The sequence below is a fragment of the Chaetodon auriga genome, chromosome 8, assembly GCF_051107435.1.
Source record: "Chaetodon auriga isolate fChaAug3 chromosome 8, fChaAug3.hap1, whole genome shotgun sequence".
In the NCBI taxonomy this organism is placed as follows: Eukaryota; Metazoa; Chordata; class Actinopteri; order Chaetodontiformes; family Chaetodontidae; genus Chaetodon; species Chaetodon auriga.
In genome coordinates, this window is record NC_135081.1 from 21,609,510 (window position 1) to 21,627,952 (window position 18,443).

The window sequence follows — 18,443 nt, forward strand, 5'->3', positions numbered from 1 at the left end:
TTTGGTTCCAGTGTGTTTTCAAATAGGAAACCAAGGTCAAGAGGCACCGGCAAAGACACCGAGTGTGAGATTTTGAACCACACATTTCAATAAAAATAGGAAATAGTCACTTAATATGGAGAGTGTTAAGAGGTCCTGTGAGGTTGGTGGTGGTCCTTTTAGGTTGTGACCCTTTTTTTTAGGGCTATAAGTCAAGTCTTGGTCCAAATAATGGCCACCCAATTGGAGCATCATTTAAAGGCTAAGAGGGGCACGATGGACAATGAATGGATTAAATCACTCTAGGGGGCACAATCCAAGATTACTTTCAATCAGTAAAGACTCCCACAGATCTTCTGAGCGTAATCCAAATATGAGATTAGGTGTTTCGATAATTATTTTCTGTGAGTGTCTTCTTTGGTGGGCTGAGGGTTCATGTTTTCACAAGATGAGATTGGAGATAGCATGGGCTATGGACGTTTCCATGTCAGAGATCATAGCTCTGTGACACCAATGTATTAGCAAAAAAACAAACACAAACAAAAAAATGCACAAACCATGGCCTCTTGTGCAAAAAAGACAAGCTGTGTTCGACCCATTGTGTACTTTTTAAAGTTTATTTTTAGTAACTTTAACCATCCATTAGTTCTGTTTTAACACTGAGAGTTAGTCAAACTCTTAGGAAGTAGCAGCTATAGCTTTGCTGTAAATACCTGATTAATGAATGTTTGAGAAACTGTTGGATGGTATTTTGCCTGAGGTGGCTTCTTATATGACCTTTAATTGACATTTGCCTGATAATCAGAACTCCTTGGTCAAACTTCTTGCCCATATATCTCTGAATGTGCCGTTAAGATTGAGCTGATGGTGTCAGAAGCACATGGAGTCGAGTATCTAAGAATCTGTTTCTTGTGGTCATCAGAACAAAGTGCCAGGATGTAGTGGATGCCTGTATGTTTTGAGACCCTGTCTGTTCTCCATCTTATCAGCCATCAGCTCCTCATCTCCTACTCATCCTCCAATTTGTCCATCTTCAATTTTCACTGTCACTTCCACATTCATCGCCTCTGCCGCTCCATCTCTCCCTCCCCTCCCTCATTACCCCCCACCTCAGCACAAGGCTGTCAGAGTTTTAGGGATCCGGTGAGCTGTGAAATCGCACAAATTGCTGTTGCTTTGCGTCTGGCCCGGCAACAGAGGGGGGAGATAGACAGAGAGACAGAGAAAGGGAAAGAGGGAGAGAGAGATTTTATGCTTCAACACTTCTGAACCTGAATCGCCCCTCTCCCTCGCTGCCCCTTCCTCCCCTTATTCACTCAGACATGGACAAGCACACGCACAGCTGCAAGACTGCAGATCTACCCACTACAACCCAAATACCTCCCCCAGCACACACACACACACACACACACACACAGCCAAGTTCTTCACCCCCACCATCACCACCACCTCTTAGCATGTGACCGCACCACCGCCCTCGCCACCCTCACCGTAAAGACACCTCAACCACTTTGCTTCAGTGTGCGGGTCACTTCACACAACAACTCGACGAGAGCCTGCAGTCCTCAAGAGGGATAAAACCCCTTCTCAACCTGACGAGAGCTATTTCAGCCACCTCCACCAGAAAGAGCAAAGTCCCCCTCTCCCAACACGCCACACACACCGTGGCCCCAGGAACACCCTCTGAGATATGACAAAAACTGGCGAAAGGTCACAAACATACATGTTGTAACTGTCTTTTTTCTGTTCTCTACAAGTAGGTGCCACACAGTGTGGATTGTTGGAACAGCTTCTACTGGGCTAAAGGTTCCCATTTCTAAAAATTTAAAACAAATGAAAAAAATTTAAAAGGTGGCCATATTTTCCATGTTCCGTATTTATTTGTATTTTACTTTTAAACATGATTTAATGAAGGTATCACCCCAGGACCAACTGGACTGAAGTGGTTTACAATATAAATTTGACTTTATGTAAAGGAAGTTACAGCAAAGTGCTCATTGATAAAGAAGAATAAGTAAATAACACAAAGACCAAACAAAGTCAGACTGAGAAGAAGCAGTTTTCTCAGTGTTTGCTATCTGAAATCTGTTTGATTAGAACAGCTGAAGTGCCTGCATGGTGAACTGCACCAAGAACTTTTCTTGCTCAGTAACTCCACATATCAACACTGGAAGGAGTGGAAGGAGTTTTCCAACATGTCCATTTTCAGTGCCCTAAAACTGCGTTTGCATGTGGACAAAAGGTCAGAACACACATTTGAGTTTTGTGGACAAGGCATAAATCATATGTCAGGTATCCTATTATTGGAGGCACCTTTCTGCACTGCATTGTGTCCCATAGCTCACTTTAGGTGCCAAGTACAGCAAAACTACAGGATCTTGGTGACACTCATTCAATAACAGAAATACATAATGAGTCAGTGACACAGGGACAAAAGGACTGATGCACAGTGCAAAGCAACTCCCCTCTACATGTGTGCAAACACAGAGTATCAGGGCTGCCCGCATACAACACATAGATGTTTTTGGTGTACATGAACGAAAATCATCTATACTGCCCTCTAGTGGAGAAAGTCTGAGACTGAGATGCTCTGCCTCACGCAAAACTTGAGATGTTCTGTATTGGAGGTACAACACTTTTAACCCTGTTCCTTGATTTACAACAACAACAACAACAACAACAACAACAACAACAACAAAGCTTCAGACTTTTAGGGAATTTGTAATACCACCAATATTTATTTTGATTTGAGATGTCTAAAACCACAGAGCTATCAAAAAGGTATAAAGATACTGTGATTACAAGAGCAAAGCAGATATATACCATATTATTATAGAGCTAACACAAATCCTTTAAACGCTTGAAATCTATATTTATATTTTACAACTTCTATGAGACTTTTTGCTGCCTGAAGGCACACTGGCATGTGAATAAAAGATGTAAAGTTTAGAGCAATATTCCAAATCTGAGACTGTGACTCATAATTTATTAGTCTCAAGGGGAGAAGTCAAGCATGTTAGATGAGTACAGCTCTGATGACACTTGTCTGCACAGTAAGCTTACTTAAATAGTGATATTTGTAAGAGATATATACCTTAAAATAGCTAAAACTAGCCGCGTGAGGCCAAAAAGTGCCAGAACTATTGGAGGTACTGTGAAGTGGTTTATGAGTGGCCCTTCATGATTGGACATTATTCTTTCTGTGTACAGAGAAATGTTCCTCTTTGTTTTTAATACACTTTTCTGAGAGTGGCTTCTCAAGCAACTCTTCTGGTACAGGTAGGGTTTATTGCTTATGTCAAGGACATTGCTTTCAAAAAGTCAACTAAAGAGAGATATGGAAGAATATAGAAGAATTTGCCATAAAATGGAAAGTAGCCTATCAGAAGTTCTGAATGCAGATGTAGGTTTTCTCAGTTGTAAACTCATTGCACAGACGTGTGTATGTGGGTTGCATTGCATTCTGGGCTGCTTCCTCTAAATATGCTGCAACGTGAGTGGTTAATTTCTTTTAAAGGTTAACTTTTAACTACATCCTCTGTATGGGATCAGTTCCTGGATTGGCTTCCAGTCTGATCAACAGGAGCTTCAATCAGAAGAACACTGCAATCTGTTAAACTGTAAGTATTTTATTGATCTACCAGGCCTGACTGCTCCATATACTGTGGAGAGTCCTATTATATTACTTTGTTTATTATTTTATGCAAACCAGTCAAATTCCACAGCATTTTAAATGTGGTCTACTTTCAAAACGACTTTTTACTACGTTTTTAAACCTGACAAGCCTGAGATGAAGTTGCACTAATACGATTACGTCACATGTCGGCGGTGCGTCTTTTACAACGTCTGTGAGCACAAAATCCAGCTAAAACTGTCGGAGAAGTCGTCGTGGAACCGTTAGGAAGATTTTTCACTTTGCATTTGTTTATTCGCAACGAAAGCAAATCGTCAAAAACTAACCTGTTGTTTACTTCCGGTGCAAACGTCCCGTTTTTTTGTGAAAAAGTATGTGACGCTAACAGCTATTTAGCTAGGTAGCCAGCTAACAATCTGTTAGCTTGTCAACGGTTATCTCTTAAAAGTGAAAGTCTCTAACGGCTACACATGAGGAAGTTCTCCTGTTTAAATGGTGTAAACGAGGCATAAACCACTGCAGTGTCACGCTAGTTTACAGGTGAGGGACAAGTGGATTAAATTGGAGTAAACGGGTGGGTTTACTCTCAGGCCGGTCTTCGAGGCCCGCTTACTACAAATCTGTGACCAGGTCGCAACTGATTCAGGTTATGAGAGACATCAATTTGAAAACGAAACCAGCAAGACATAATGGAGTTCCCCAGTGAGTATCCTGTCATGCTTGGATAGTATTGTGCTTTGCTTTATTCCCGTTACTGAAATTAGGTGTGTGTGCGCGTACACACACACACACACACACACACACACACACACACACACACACACACACACACAGTCAGTAGGGTTCAACAACATTCATCTATTTTAATGGCTAGTAGTAATACTCATACCCTCTTGGGGACTAATTTTTTTTATACCAAAAAATCCCAGAGGATTTCCCCAGGTTTAATCTTATCAGGGGCCCTTTGAAAAGCCATATTGTGAAAATATTCCTGAAACACCCTTATGTAAAATAAGATTAGTCTAATTCATTTTTACTTTTACTTGGATTGCAGATTTTAAAACAGTTTTTAGGTTTCATTGCAGGCTTGTCACACCCTTGCACTTGTTGGGTAATGTCCTCACCTCAGTATCAGAGGTGGAATTAGTCACAGTTTGACATCCACTTTCTCCATAAAGGCCTGAGATATCAGTCTGAACCTGCTTCCCCTCTCACAGGAAGACTTGGTTCTCTCTTTGTTCAGAAACACCTTTGTCTTGAAACAGCTACGCCTCCATCAGTCACTGCAGGGTGCAAAGATGGCAATTTTGCAGCCTCTGCAATTCATGTGGTGCTCCAGCAGCATCCTATCCTCAAGTGAATAATATGGACTCACTTGCAGGAAAGCCGCCGGCCTCGTGGTAAAAGAGCTGTTGAGACTGTCCTCATCAAATGGGAGCGGTGTGAGAAGAGGGCTGCAGAATCTCACAACCACAAAGCTAGATTATCTCTCACACAACTATTTTTTATTGCATGTTTTTAAGAAACTGGTACTGGTGTTATCTAATTTGACACTGACAGTGTGTGTGTTATCACGTGTTACCATTGTGCATTGATATTGAATCCAATCTGCAACTTTGCACACAGCTGACTCTTAACAAAACGAACAAAAGAGATGAAAGAGGCAAAAATATAATGTTGAAGGTTTTTAACATTTCAGTAAATGTCAGTAATGAAATGGCTTAAATAGGATCTTTGATCAGACCCTTTATACATCAAAGGATTAAAATATTCTGTTAAAGATCTATTTGATATATGTTATCACAGGCATTGAAATGGGAATACTTGACATTTTAAATGTATGATTACACAATATTACGTTTGGTTGATACGTAATGTGAGCGGTATCTTAAAGTCTCTCAAGGTGAAAATGACGTGGTCTAAATGACATGAGCAATAGAAACATCCAAGCAGAAACATGCTCGGACATCACCAAAATTTCTCACAGGCATCTAAAATAGAAAATACTGTAACAAATGCAGTCTTCTTTTTCCAGCGTAGTCTAATCAGAAATTTTTATCTGCAGGAATTTTGTGGGGGGGGGGGGGGGAAACGAAAATGAAAATGAAAGAACAAAATATTTTAGGCAGCCTGTTTACTTTTCCATATCTTGCCTGTCAGTTACATGACAGCATTGTATTTCGTCCATATCAGGCCTGAGACTCTAAGTGCTCCTGAACTGCTGCTGGAGTATGATGGAGTCTCACATTGTTTAATATGACACTGTAACAACATTGGAAAACTATTGCCTCCATTTCCCACCTCGTTTCCCACGGCCCGACTACACAGCTGCATTTTCTGCTCTTTCTGCTCCCATTCTTTACAAACCAACCTCCCTTCATGCTGATCATGGCCCAGAGTTTTGCACATGTGTGTATTCTCACACAGAGAATGAGCCAACACAACAGAGACAAATTTATCCTTCTTACGGAACAAAACAGAGAATTTTGGTAGTAGAAGACAGCAGAACTTTAAAACTGTCACTGTCAAGTTAAGCCTCGTTTACAGTGACCTCTAGTGGCAGTAAAGTAATGGTACAAGACAGCAGCTGCATTTAGGTCATTGGCTGGATTGCTTTGGGCACATCTTGATCATTGACCTTCTGAGGACACAACAATTAGGTTTGAGACCGCTGGACTTGGCTTTAGGCTCTAACCTGCACCCAAACTGTAGTATACACACACACACACACACACACACACACACACACACACACACACGACCCTATCAGCACCTTATAAGGTAATACAATGTTACAGCATTACATAAAGTTCTTCTTCTAGTCCTCATGAAATAATTCATCAGCTCCATTTAACTCATCATAACTAGCAACCACAGTTCAGCAGGGCTGCAGCTGCTGATAATCTGCCTATTATTTCTTGATGAATTGATGGTTGAAATGATGAAAAATGCCTGTGAATGCTAGCAGAAAAAAAATCTTTTGACTTCAAGGTGACTTCATCAAATGTCTTCTTTTGCCCAAGCGACAGTCAATAACCAAAAAATGTTTAATTTACTATAATGTAAGATGAGAAAAAGCAAATTCTCAATTTCAGAAACTGTCAAATGTTTGTAATTTCCACTTGAGAAATGACTTGAACAATTAGTCAATTGTAAAAATAGTTGCTGATTAAGTTTCTGTTAATCAACTAAGCTCCAGAATAAGACCGACGCTTTGCTCAAGAGCAATGGCAGAAACAGCTTTACACAGGTCACATTTATTGTTCAGCCCTTGCCTTCGTCATGTACGACTAACCTACCCCGAACACTGCAGGGGCTAAACTTTGTGTCATTTTTGTGCGATAGAATGACATTTGGCTTTGACTAATACGTGTACAATGGCATTAAATGAGACACGTCTGCACACCCACTTGGTAATTTGAATACCACAGAGGCCCACCAGTTGAACCGAACAAGAACTGTTATTACGCTGTAATATAGTTCAAATGACACTTTATAATACACACATGGATCATGAGTCTCACAGTTCCGGTTCTGGTGGAGAATGTAGACATGTAGCTGAAAATGCTCTGAGTTGATAATAGTAAAGAGATAATTTGATTATTGATGGTGAACTCTGAGGGGCTCCACAGCAGAATTCTGACTCATTTAGCTTCATGGAAGACACAGCTGGAAACTACTGAAAACCCCAAATTAACTGTTATTGTAGACATGTAGGTGTGCGATAAGGGTCTTTTGAAAGCTATCAAAAAGCATGTCTGCTGTCAGAGTTTAGCATCATTTCTGTACTGAAACATTTAGTGGTCATGTTTTCAGTAAATGTTAAAAATGATATGAGCAAGGAGGTGTAAGCAAGGAGCAAGGAGGTGCTTTGTAATAATAAATACGTTGCGACAGTCAGTGGAGCACAGAGTAGTAGAAGAAGAAGAGGTTGCTCAAAGTTCATCCATTTCTCTGTATATTCATGCCACTTCCTTAACTTGATTCGTTCTCAAAAAACTGAAATAGATCTTTCAGCTGTTATCTGGGTGTCACAAATATAATGATTAAATTATTTTGCACAAGATAATTTCAGTTTCCTGTTGATTTTTTTTCTCTGTTTAACTTATGCATATTCATAGCAGCAGCGTGGATGTGGTGGGAAGGCACCACATCGACACCGCTCAAAGGGTCTGAAACCACATCCTTAGTCACGCCACTGATGATGACGCTTTCACTGTGACAAACCAGAACATTGTTCCACAAAACATTCTCAGACAGGCGTCAGTGCGTCGGTGACTCAGTTAGCTTGTTGACTGATCAAGTGGCAGAAGTTCAAAATTCAGAAAAGGTAAGAGGGTTAATTCTATAATTGTGTGAAAATTTAGAACTGAAAATGCTGATTGAAAATGTTCTTTTTGTGCTGGTTTGGGAGATAATTTGTTATTAATTACCATTTAATTCTGACTAGTAAGCGCTGATGCTGTCTTATATGTGTTAAATTACAGATGTAATGCCATGATGATGTTAGCACATGTGAGATTATGGATGGATTTTTGAGCCTAACTAACCTTTTTGTCAGTTTAGCAGCAAATCCCACAGAAAAGGTGGATCTTTTTTGGGTCCTATTAGCGGGGGAACCTTTTTTCAATGACTGATTATGTCTACATTACTTTCAGCTGCTGGCTTTCCTCCTTTCCAACCAGTGGCTCACAGTGGGTTTACCCCATGGCTCTTAAACCTGTGTTCTTACTTTTGCTGTGGGACCTCACTCTGTTTCTTCATGGCGGTAAGTCCCAAGGTTTCCTTGAAAATTAGCTCTTTTTATTTCAACTTCAGTGAGATTTCCTTTGTAAACAAGTACTTTAAAGGTTTGACATTGCTAGACCGTGAATGTTTCATTTAGTAAATACGACCTTGTATGTATGATTTCACTTTTCTTTTCTGCTGCAGTCACGTCTTTGTGCAATGTCACCTGCTCGACGGACTACACTGCTTCACTGAACTGTTCCTGCTCAGGCGCTGTGCCGACATATTCTGTCCACCTCAAAGTCGTGTGCAGGTACAAGACGTTTTGCTGTTAATGAATGTTTTGGTGCTGTTGCAGCATGTGGCTAGTGTTACTTCAAATGGTTGTCTGGGAGCTCGCTGCTGGTTTACCTGTAAAAATTTACATAATCATGACAGGGATCACCAAGTTGGGTCATTTTTGAGTATTGCAGTCTCACTTATAATATTGATAATAATGGTAATATTAGCAACATTTTGACGGATCCTATGTAGCTGTTACTGCCTTGTGGGCAACTTTTGGGGAGCTTTTGAAAGTGGAGTTGCTTCTGAACAGTTGCGTCAATCTGTGCTGAATAGACCTTTGACACAGTGTGCTCATTTGCACCTTCCTCACAGCGTTGCTCATCGCAAGTGTCCATCAGAATGTTCTCAGTATTAACGCCCTTCACTGATGGCTTCATGTGAAATTTATGTCCTGTTTTATTGTCAGTGGTGGAAGTTGCAGAGCCCAACTCAAATTGCACTTTGGAGGCAGATTTTGATGTTTGATAGTTAACAGTTAATTGATTGCACAGGGCTAAATGAAAAGCCATTATTTTTATTTTTTATATAAAAAAATAAACATTATGAGAGAGATTCCTTAAATTTGCTCATTTATGCGATAAGACATTTTACAGTTAAAAGATTCGTAAGTGCTCCCTGGTGGACAGACTATGTAATGGCAACACTGTTTCTAAACTATCACAAAAACTCAGCTAAATGCTATTTTGATAATAATTCATCAGCGTTCATTCACGCAACTTTCGCTGGCTGAGATAAATCGAATATATGTGAAAGTGAATTTTTCGAAAACTACAGTGTGGACTGAGGAAAATTATACAGTGAGTGGCTTTCTTTGGTTTGTTGCATTTCTTGAGCTCACGTAAGGAAATTTTAGCAGCTGTGTATTGAAGTATTACTATTATAATAATACTTTTAAGTGGAGTGGAGCGCATCAGCCGGAAGCATTTCTCTGAAACAGAGAGGCGGGTAAACAATGCTAACCTTTGCTTTTGTGTCTCCAGTTTATTCTTGCTCTAAAGAGACATTAATGATGTGAATTAGAGCTTTGCATCGCTGATCATAACAAACCGCTTATGTGTTGAAGTGATGAATCTCTTGACGTCAACGGCACCTGTGAAATCAGTCCTCCTCAGTCCTGGTGCGTGATGTACCCAGAAATGTTTGATGACGTTGCATCCATTGGAACTGAGTGTACTGCAACAGCCAGTCAACAAGGAGATCCCATTGAGTCATCCAGCTGGGCACTGAGTGATGTGGGTAAGTTAAACTGGTAATAGTATGAGATTCGACATTTCAGTATTCGTCATTTCTGCTGAACGGATCAGAAGATAACCCAGAAATGTAAAGAGGTCACAGCAACATCAGTAATGTGGCATCAAAATGTGTTTGTAAAAGTGATTTATGAGAAGTTAAATGCTCATTTCTCGTAATCCTTCCAGCATAGATTTTATTTTTACACATTTTAGATGCTTGCAAAACACTTGAAACATTTCCCTTCTGTTGAATGCAGCCACCTCTTGTCAGCTCACTCAGAGATAATAAGAATAGTTCTGGCAACTTTCCCAAATTACCCAAATTGTTGTTTGGCAGCAAACGCCCACGCACCTGCTTTACCCTCCAGATTAAGGCAAAAGCTAAAAATGATGTTCAACTGTCACTTGTGGTGTAAAGTATTATTGGCATACACGTGTTTTCAATTTCGTAATATTCCCCCGGGGCTTTACTTTCACAGTGAAACCTGCTCCCCCTTTCGATGTTCAGCTAACAAACACTGAGGGATTCTACAACATCACTTGGCAACACGGCAATCAAGAAGACTGTCTCAAATACACAGTGCGCGTAAGAGAAAGCACAGATCTGTCAAAGGTAATATGTGAGCAAAATCACCAAAACAAACACTGAAAACGGACTTTGCAGTGAATTACCATGAAGTGCCTCTGCTGACGACTCCCATGCAAAGCTGTACTGTTTCATTCCCTCCTGACAGGATCCAGTTCATTCCCTTGAAGTGGAAGAAAAGCACATTCTAATAGACCATAAGACGCTGCGACCACACGTCAACTATACCGTGGATGTTAAGGCCAAAATGTGTCCAGGGAATCTCTATGAGGGTCCGTGGAGCGAGTGGAGTTCCACTGCAGAATGGAGGACCGCGGGAAGTGCAGAGACTGAAGGTAGAAGAGCGTTGCACCTTCCAGTCTGGAAGCAGGGTAAAATCAGCTTTTGTCCCTAAATCAGACCGTTGAGGCCAGTCACAGATGTTATTTTTGTTGTGGTTTTATGCCTCTAACCATCATACAAGTGTGTCTTCCTGATCCTTCATGCAAACTTCGCAGAAACAGGAAGTGTGAAGTTTGCTTGTCATACAATTCTGTCAATTCATATTCTGCACGTTTGGTCTCCTTTACAGGAATTAATGGACTTTTGCTTTACATCCCCCTGTCCATCATTTTTGTCCTCGGTCTCCTGATGCTGGCTTTTTTCCAAAAAACGTGAGTACTGTAGTGACAGTTTAACCCAGTTTCTTTCTTAAAGCATGTGTGGCTTCAGGGGGATTTGAACCTTGGCACTGTTGGTGCAGAACTTAAGAACTCAAAATGTCTCTTGATAAGCGATTTCTCCACATTTCCCAAAATATGTTTGCCAGTTCAAAACCACACGGCTTCAAAATCCTCATTTGTCTGTCTTCAAACAGTTGTTCCTTCATGTTCAAATATTACAGCTAGCTTTTGAAGAAACCTGAAGGGATTAAGATATTTGGACTGCTTTTCTAACTATAGAAATAAAATGTGTAAATGATGTGAAAGGTTAAATTTCCTGCTCCTTTTGCGCAAAACGGAATCTGCATTCTTTGAACAGAGACATGACTTAGCAAGTGACAGCAAGTTAAGTCTTAAGGTCAGCAGTGCTTTGACTTCCAGTAAATGATTAGCAAAGCTTCTCACTGCCTCTATCTACACTTTCCTGGCATCACCTCCCACATATAGAGAAACCACTGCTGTGCTTTACGTGCAGCAACACATTGCACTGAAATGGCTAGCAGGCATAGGAAGTCATGCAGAGCATCAATGTCAGAGAACCGAGAATACCTGTGTTATTAAGGGCACAAGGTTACATGAAACAAATGCAAGCTCAAAATAGTCAGTGAACTTAGCGCCTACACGATTCTCTGTTTGTTTCCATCCAGTTTGGAGAACGACATAAGACAGTATCTTCACTGTCAAACACTGTCAACTTTGGTTTTGGTTCATGCACTGCTTACATAAGCTCTTTGCAATGAATCTCATTAGTAGTAGCTGCATGTGCGGCCTGCATATGCACATCTGTGATGTTCACCCAGTTTCCAGTTTGTGAGTTACGCTGAACTAAAACTAATCCTGCCCTCATGAACCACACGGTGTTCAGTTTTCGTTGAAAGTGTTTTAAAGAGATGTTGATTCAACTTTGTGGCCGTTTCGCAGGCTGCAGTTTTTAGTGCTGATGAATTGTATCATGTTATACTTGCAGGCTGATACTTTGTCCACTGTTTTTATATCAACAAGGGTAGACAAAATATTAGAAACGCCTGTCAGGTCAACAGCATCACAAACTGCAGCCTCCAAAGTGATCATAATGTTGAATCAACACCTCTGTGTTGAGGATTTATTGCTGGGCTCTTGAATAAAATACAGCCAACCCGATTGCTCAACCAGCCCAGGAAATTTTACTTCATCTCCCTAATAAAACAATAGAAAGGTAGCCTAAATCTTCCCTTCGCTTGCTGACATGTTTTAAAAATGCTCTCTGTCACTGACAGCACATTTTGACTGACCCTCAAATCCCTTAGTTTACTTAAAAGAAATGGTCTCTGACTGGCCTCCTTCAACATCAGCATTAGTTTAACTTGTACCTAATAAATTGGCAGCTGAGTGTATATTTCTGACAATTACTTTCTAAGCATTTAAGATGTAAGTCAATATATGAGCCAGATTTCCACAACACATCAAACTGCTGCATGGCATCAGTGGCTCATCCATTTCCTAAAAAACTCACATTGGGTTAAACTGTAAAGTTTTGTCGATTAAAAAATAATTAAGTTACATTTTCTCTGAGCAGATCGCTGCAAAGTGGGATATGCTGAACTGAAAAACGTTCGGTTAAAGATGTGATTCACATTGTGTACCTCTCAACAAAGCATTCATTATTCTATTCTGAGTCATGAAATGTTCGATGTTTAGAATGATTCTTGCTCAGATACTTCGATGCGACTGACTCACGACTTCACCTTCACACTCGGACGAAAGCCATTTTGTGCTGTCAGCACTGCTGGTTATGAGTTAGGAATCTGTTCCCTCTGGTCACAGCTTTGCGTCTGCTCAAGTCACGTACCGAAAAATGAAATCACCTCATCAAGCGTGACACAGCACAGTCCAATAAATACATGTCATGTTATTTTTTAGTCTTTATTTTCATGAGGTTTTTCTGAAATAACTTACAACATACATGTTTCAGGTTTTGGCAGAGGAAACTCCAGCTGATTACATACATCCCCAAGCCAGATGAGTTTTTCAAGCCCCTCTACCACAACTATGGAGGAAACTTTAAGGTAAGGGAAAGCAAAACACCCTCGGCTTGCTGGGCTTTGTGTGTAATTTCCAAATTGGCCCAGCAGGTGTTGCTCAAGAGGGGACTTTCAGCACATCTGGACCCGCTTGATGGGACTTTCCCTTTAAAGGCTGTCGTGACGTGAATGACTCAGTGTGCAGGGGCTTCAAGAGATTTTTCGTTTCTCATCTGTCAGACATGCTGTGGGCAGAGAACAGACCGACCTGTTCCACCCCGCTGGAAAATACCCCTGGTGCATCTATTTCAGGTCTTTGATGTGTCATTTTGTCAGGCTAAAAACAGCCTGTTTGTCACTCGATAGGGGCACACAGGGAGAATTATGTGGTTTACATTTTTCATTATCTTACTGATGTTTCTGTGATTATTTGTTCCATTACCTTTTTATATTTTCCCCTAATGTAAATTCTTCTTTCTGTCTTTTAGACACTCTGAAATATACTCCCTCTACCACAACAAAAAGCACCTGAAACACATGCAAAATATCTAAAATTACTTAGAAATATGTGTAGTACACAGTAAATGAGCGTGTGTTTAGTCAGTGTCCAGTTAAGAACAGCTGTTAAGATGTTTGAACTCTGCTTAGGTTTTCTGGATTTCAAAGGAAAGTAAAAATAATCTTTCACCAACTTCAGCCATATATTTGAGTGTTGTCTGACTTACAGCGTACCACCTGTATGGTCAGGAGCGTAGATAAATGGTACGTTAGTATTGATGTTGCAATGTGGCTTTTTAAGGTTTTCCTGGTCTGAACGGCCTTACAGGTGTATTTTTTTCTGAACTCAGCAGGCAGTTTTAGCCGAGCAAGAAGGACAGTATGCACCTGCTGTGTCAGTTGTCTTGTCATCATTACTTACAGCTGCTTGTCGAGTGTTTCTTTACGATATCATCACATTGTCTGCTTTGGAGCAGTCTGTCAGTACTGTTATAGTTGATTTTGTCACAGTTGCTCCGGGATGGACTCTTACATACATCCAAGTGGAGACTGCAAGCTCAACCACCCCATTAGCTTGAGCTGTGTGTGGAGTTACAAACATTAGTCAGCAGAGTGCACTAAAGCAGCAAATAACAAAGTGAACATACTTTCAGAGTGACAGTAGCACACAGATAGTAACATAGAAAAGTCTGCTTTGTTGTGCTTTTCTTCACTAAACTACATGTGCTAAACTGGATTAAATGAGCAGCATTTTGTGCTTTAAATAAAGCTTATTTACATGCATAAAAACACAAACAGTGACACTGACAACTACGTATTCCTCTTTGAGGACTCAATAAATGGGTTTAAAAGCAGCAAAAGATTGACATTAATGTACAGTGTCCTCCAGAGGAGTGTAGTTTAGGTGGACGGTACAGACGCTGCTAAGCCTTTTCACAGTGGAATCTGTATTTTCACTGAATCTCTGTTTCCATGTTTTGATGACACAGTGTGATTAAGCGCCCAGTGTTTACTCCACAAGGCAGTAATTTGTCACCAGTCCCCCATCATTAAGAGTATTTTCTCATCAAAGTTCTCTCACAGTTCAGATTTAGTTTTATACTAACATTCTCGTACACAATGCACTCTCAAAATCATCAAACTGAATTTGAATTTACTTGAATTGGTTTGTTAATAGATCACATATTCTAAATCTGGTGCAATAATAGGCAACACTGTGAAAGTGAAAGCACATGTCTATAGTGTGTGGAGCTTTGTGACAGGTGTGAAGTTCTTAAAGCACAGGTTTGTCTTCAAAGATAGTTTATCTGCTGTATAGCATTTTGTCTTTGTACATCACATCTTCAGGATCATTGCGACAGGCTGAACCAGCTCTTTTAGAAGGCATTGTTCTAGTTTGCACTATCTTCCTCTTGTGGTGCAGGCTGCTTGCTGTTTGTCAGCAGCTCAGACGAGTCAGTGATGCTGATGAGCTCTGTACGTCAGGATGTGGTGGCCTTTGCATGAAGAAACTGAATCATGCTTATCGGGGCATCGCTGAATGGAGGCTACTGCTGCAGAAACCTTACATTTTAGTGGCGTGTGTGTGTTGATGAAAGCCTGAATGTTCATATGTTTCCTGCTGAACACTGAAGGCTTCATAGAATAAATACGTTACAGTACGTGCCAGAGAATCTCAACCACTCTTCAGACAAGCAGCATGAGTTAAAAACATACTGAAAAATCGATAAAGAGCAGATTCTCCACTTTGATAAGGAGCCGTCATGCACTTTATTTTTGAATGTACACATAGAAAATGCTGCTTTTAGTCGACACACTCATTTGGTTTCTTGATGAGCGTTAGATGGAAAGATCAGTACCACTCGTGTTTGTCCGTTAAACATGAGGGTGTAGCCCCTTAGCCGCTTAGCTTAGCTTAAAGACTGGAAGCAGAAGGAAACAGCTAGCCTGTCCGCAAGCTAAAAAGATCATCTTACCAGCACTTCTAAAGCTCACAAAGTAACATATTATATCTGGCTTGGTAATCACACTTAAACCAAAGTGTAAGGATGAAAAGTTTCAAGCTTAAACTAATTCTTGACCGACCCAGCCGGGCTAACAGTTTCCCCCTGCTTCATGTTTACCATACAGACATGAGAGTGGTTTCAGTCTCCTCATCTAACTTTGGGCAAGAAAGCAGAAATGCAACTATTCCTTTAAACGTTTGTGTTTCCATTCACTCTTTTGTAGGAGTGGGTGAAGCCTGCATTCAGCGAGTACGATTACCTCAGGATCGGCTCACAGGTTCCTATGAACGGCGAGAAGCAGCACGACATCCTCCAGTGGAACAGCGAGAAACAAAGCTTCAGGGAGGACAACGAGATGACACATGGTGGCCATTTCTCCCACATGCTGCAGCCTCACAGCCACTCGCTGTTTGTCCAGGAGGATGGCAGTTCGCAGGGTGCCAGCCACTCCACCGGACACATCTCCATCCACACTGTGACCCTGTCTGGAGAGGAAGAGTTTGAGGAGGAAGTCGTGTCACAGAGCTCTGTCCACACCCTCAGAAGTTACCAAGATGGAGAAAGCTTTGGTTCATTTGTGGAGGACAACGGAGAACAAGCTGGCTGTGACTTAGAGGAACCCCAGGTGTCCAGGATGGATAGACAAAGTGGGGTATTACCACAGCATGAAAACCAAATATCCAATGACTTATCATTGGAAAATCTAAACTTTCAGCCACATGTCCAGCTTCATGAACCAGAGAGGGTATCGCTTGACTCATTCGTCTCAAACGAGCAGTCGGACGACGGATACCCTCATGTGGACTTGGACACCATTGACAGTGGCTTTGGAGAGTGCAGCAGCCCCGGAGCCTCAGACTCAAACATTGCAGAGCAGATAGACTCATTTCGTGAGCACAAAAACTCAAATTCCAACTATGTCAAGCAGTGGATGGTATGTAGCACTGTTCAAGAAGACTCCAGCAACTCAGAGAGTGAACTCCACCGGACACAGTGATTATTGCTGCTGATTTACTGCCACAATCACAGCCAGTAGTGCTGTGGGACACGTATTTAAAACATTTCATGACTATTCCAGAAAATCTGCTTCAACTAAAAGTAGACTGGAAGTAACTGCCCATCATGTAATCCTGTATATCCTTTAGTTGTGCACTTTTTACTATGTATATAGTCAAGTTTCTTTGTTTTCTTTGTTGTTGTGGTATTTCCTTTTAAGCAGTAAATGTGAAGGTCTTCCTAACTGTAGCACTTGCCTTCAGATCAGAGGTGTCCCTGTGAAGCAGTATCTCATGGCATCCAGTCTAATGTATTAAACCCAACAGAGGATAAGGATAAATCCTTTGTTGCAAAGTTATCTTTGTACATCCGATGTACAACAGGTGGGGCGACCTCATAGTGTAAAGCGCTGAAAGTACAATGTTCTTTTCTCAGAAAAAAAAGTATGGGGGGGCTGATGTCTATGGAGACTGGAGTGTGCCAACATGAGAATAACTAAGTATGGAAGTGAGTGTTTTGTCTTTTCTTTGTCCTTTCTGTCCCTGTATATACTGCACAGCTTCATTAGCTTGTACTGCAGCACCAGCAAGCATGCTGCCTTATCAAGATGTCTGATAATGTCTGTTTACCTTGCACATGCATTTTGTCAGTAACCACTGCAACCATCCATCCTGTTCTGTGCAATGTCAGTAAAAAGAGCAAACTTGGAGAAAATGTTTATCATCAGTAAACACAAGAGCGATTATTTCTGTGGCTCGAAACATGCCAGCTTTGACAGTCTGTTCTTTGACCTTGACTTATCTAGAGAATGTTTGCAGCTTCTGTCTGACCAAATTGCGGGTTTCATATTTATATTGTTGTTGTGAGTATTTTACTGTTCTGCTGGGAAATACCATAAAATCACATAAAAATTGAAAATTAATGTTTTTCAAGAGTTTTGCTTTTCTGGGTCCATATTGCGGATTTTTCCTGTTCTGAGCAAATATAACTTTGACATTATATTGGGATGTTTACTCGAATTTGATGGTACACATATGACTGATAACATCTAACTGTACGTCTGAGGGTGGGTTTTTTTCCATTGAAAGGGCTCCTGATGGTAGCTGTAGTGGGAGGCGGAAGAAAGTTTCCTTTAATTTCCAGCTCCAGTGTTTCCCTCGTAGCTAATGGTCTCACAGTGTTGAAAGTTATTGTCTACACTTTCCACAACCTTCAGACGCAATTAATAAAATAAGTAAAGTCTGTAGTCGCATAGCGTGCCGTCTGGAAGAACAGTTGCATGTTTGATAGCATACATCTGTGAATTTCCCTCGCGGATGAATAAAGTATCTATCTATCTATTTATCTATCTATCTGCGGAGCAGCTGTCGGACTGATACAGTAGAAGGTTTCCAGTCATACACTTCGGATTTTTGTGGTTCATCAGTAAGCAAGGCAACAAAAGCAGACAAAGCAACCGTCAACTAATTTCCAGCAGTGCAGAAAAGGATTCTTCAGTCTGGTTTCTGCCTCTTCTTGTGTATCTCATGCTGTGTCTACTGATTGAGTCACTTTTGTAGCAAATGAACGTAAAGACAGTCCTCTGGTGTCAAACATTCTGGACAGTCAAAGTCACACATTCAAGTAACAGCAAGTAAAATGCAGGAGCACTTGAATTATTAGATGTACGCACTGACGGTTATGAAAACAACAAGCAGCAAGAATACTGTTTGAATACAATCGTGTCCAATCTAAGTTA

The 18,443-nt window shown here is 40.8% G+C and overlaps 1 protein-coding gene across 1 annotated transcript; it reads left to right on the forward strand.

The window, feature by feature from the left end:
- Nucleotides 1-7,875: 7,875 nt before the first annotated feature.
- On the forward strand, nt 7,876-17,537 carry il21r.1 (interleukin 21 receptor, tandem duplicate 1). Its single transcript, XM_076737659.1, has 9 exons — nt 7,876-7,943; nt 8,272-8,381; nt 8,546-8,654; nt 9,750-9,922; nt 10,398-10,531; nt 10,653-10,875; nt 11,076-11,157; nt 13,157-13,250; nt 15,933-17,537. The coding sequence occupies exons 2-9, from the start codon at nt 8,321-8,323 to the stop codon at nt 16,704-16,706; spliced, it is 1,650 nt and encodes a 549-aa protein (XP_076593774.1). The 5' UTR covers nt 7,876-7,943; nt 8,272-8,320; the 3' UTR covers nt 16,707-17,537.
- The last annotated feature ends 906 nt before the right edge of the window (nt 17,538-18,443 follow it).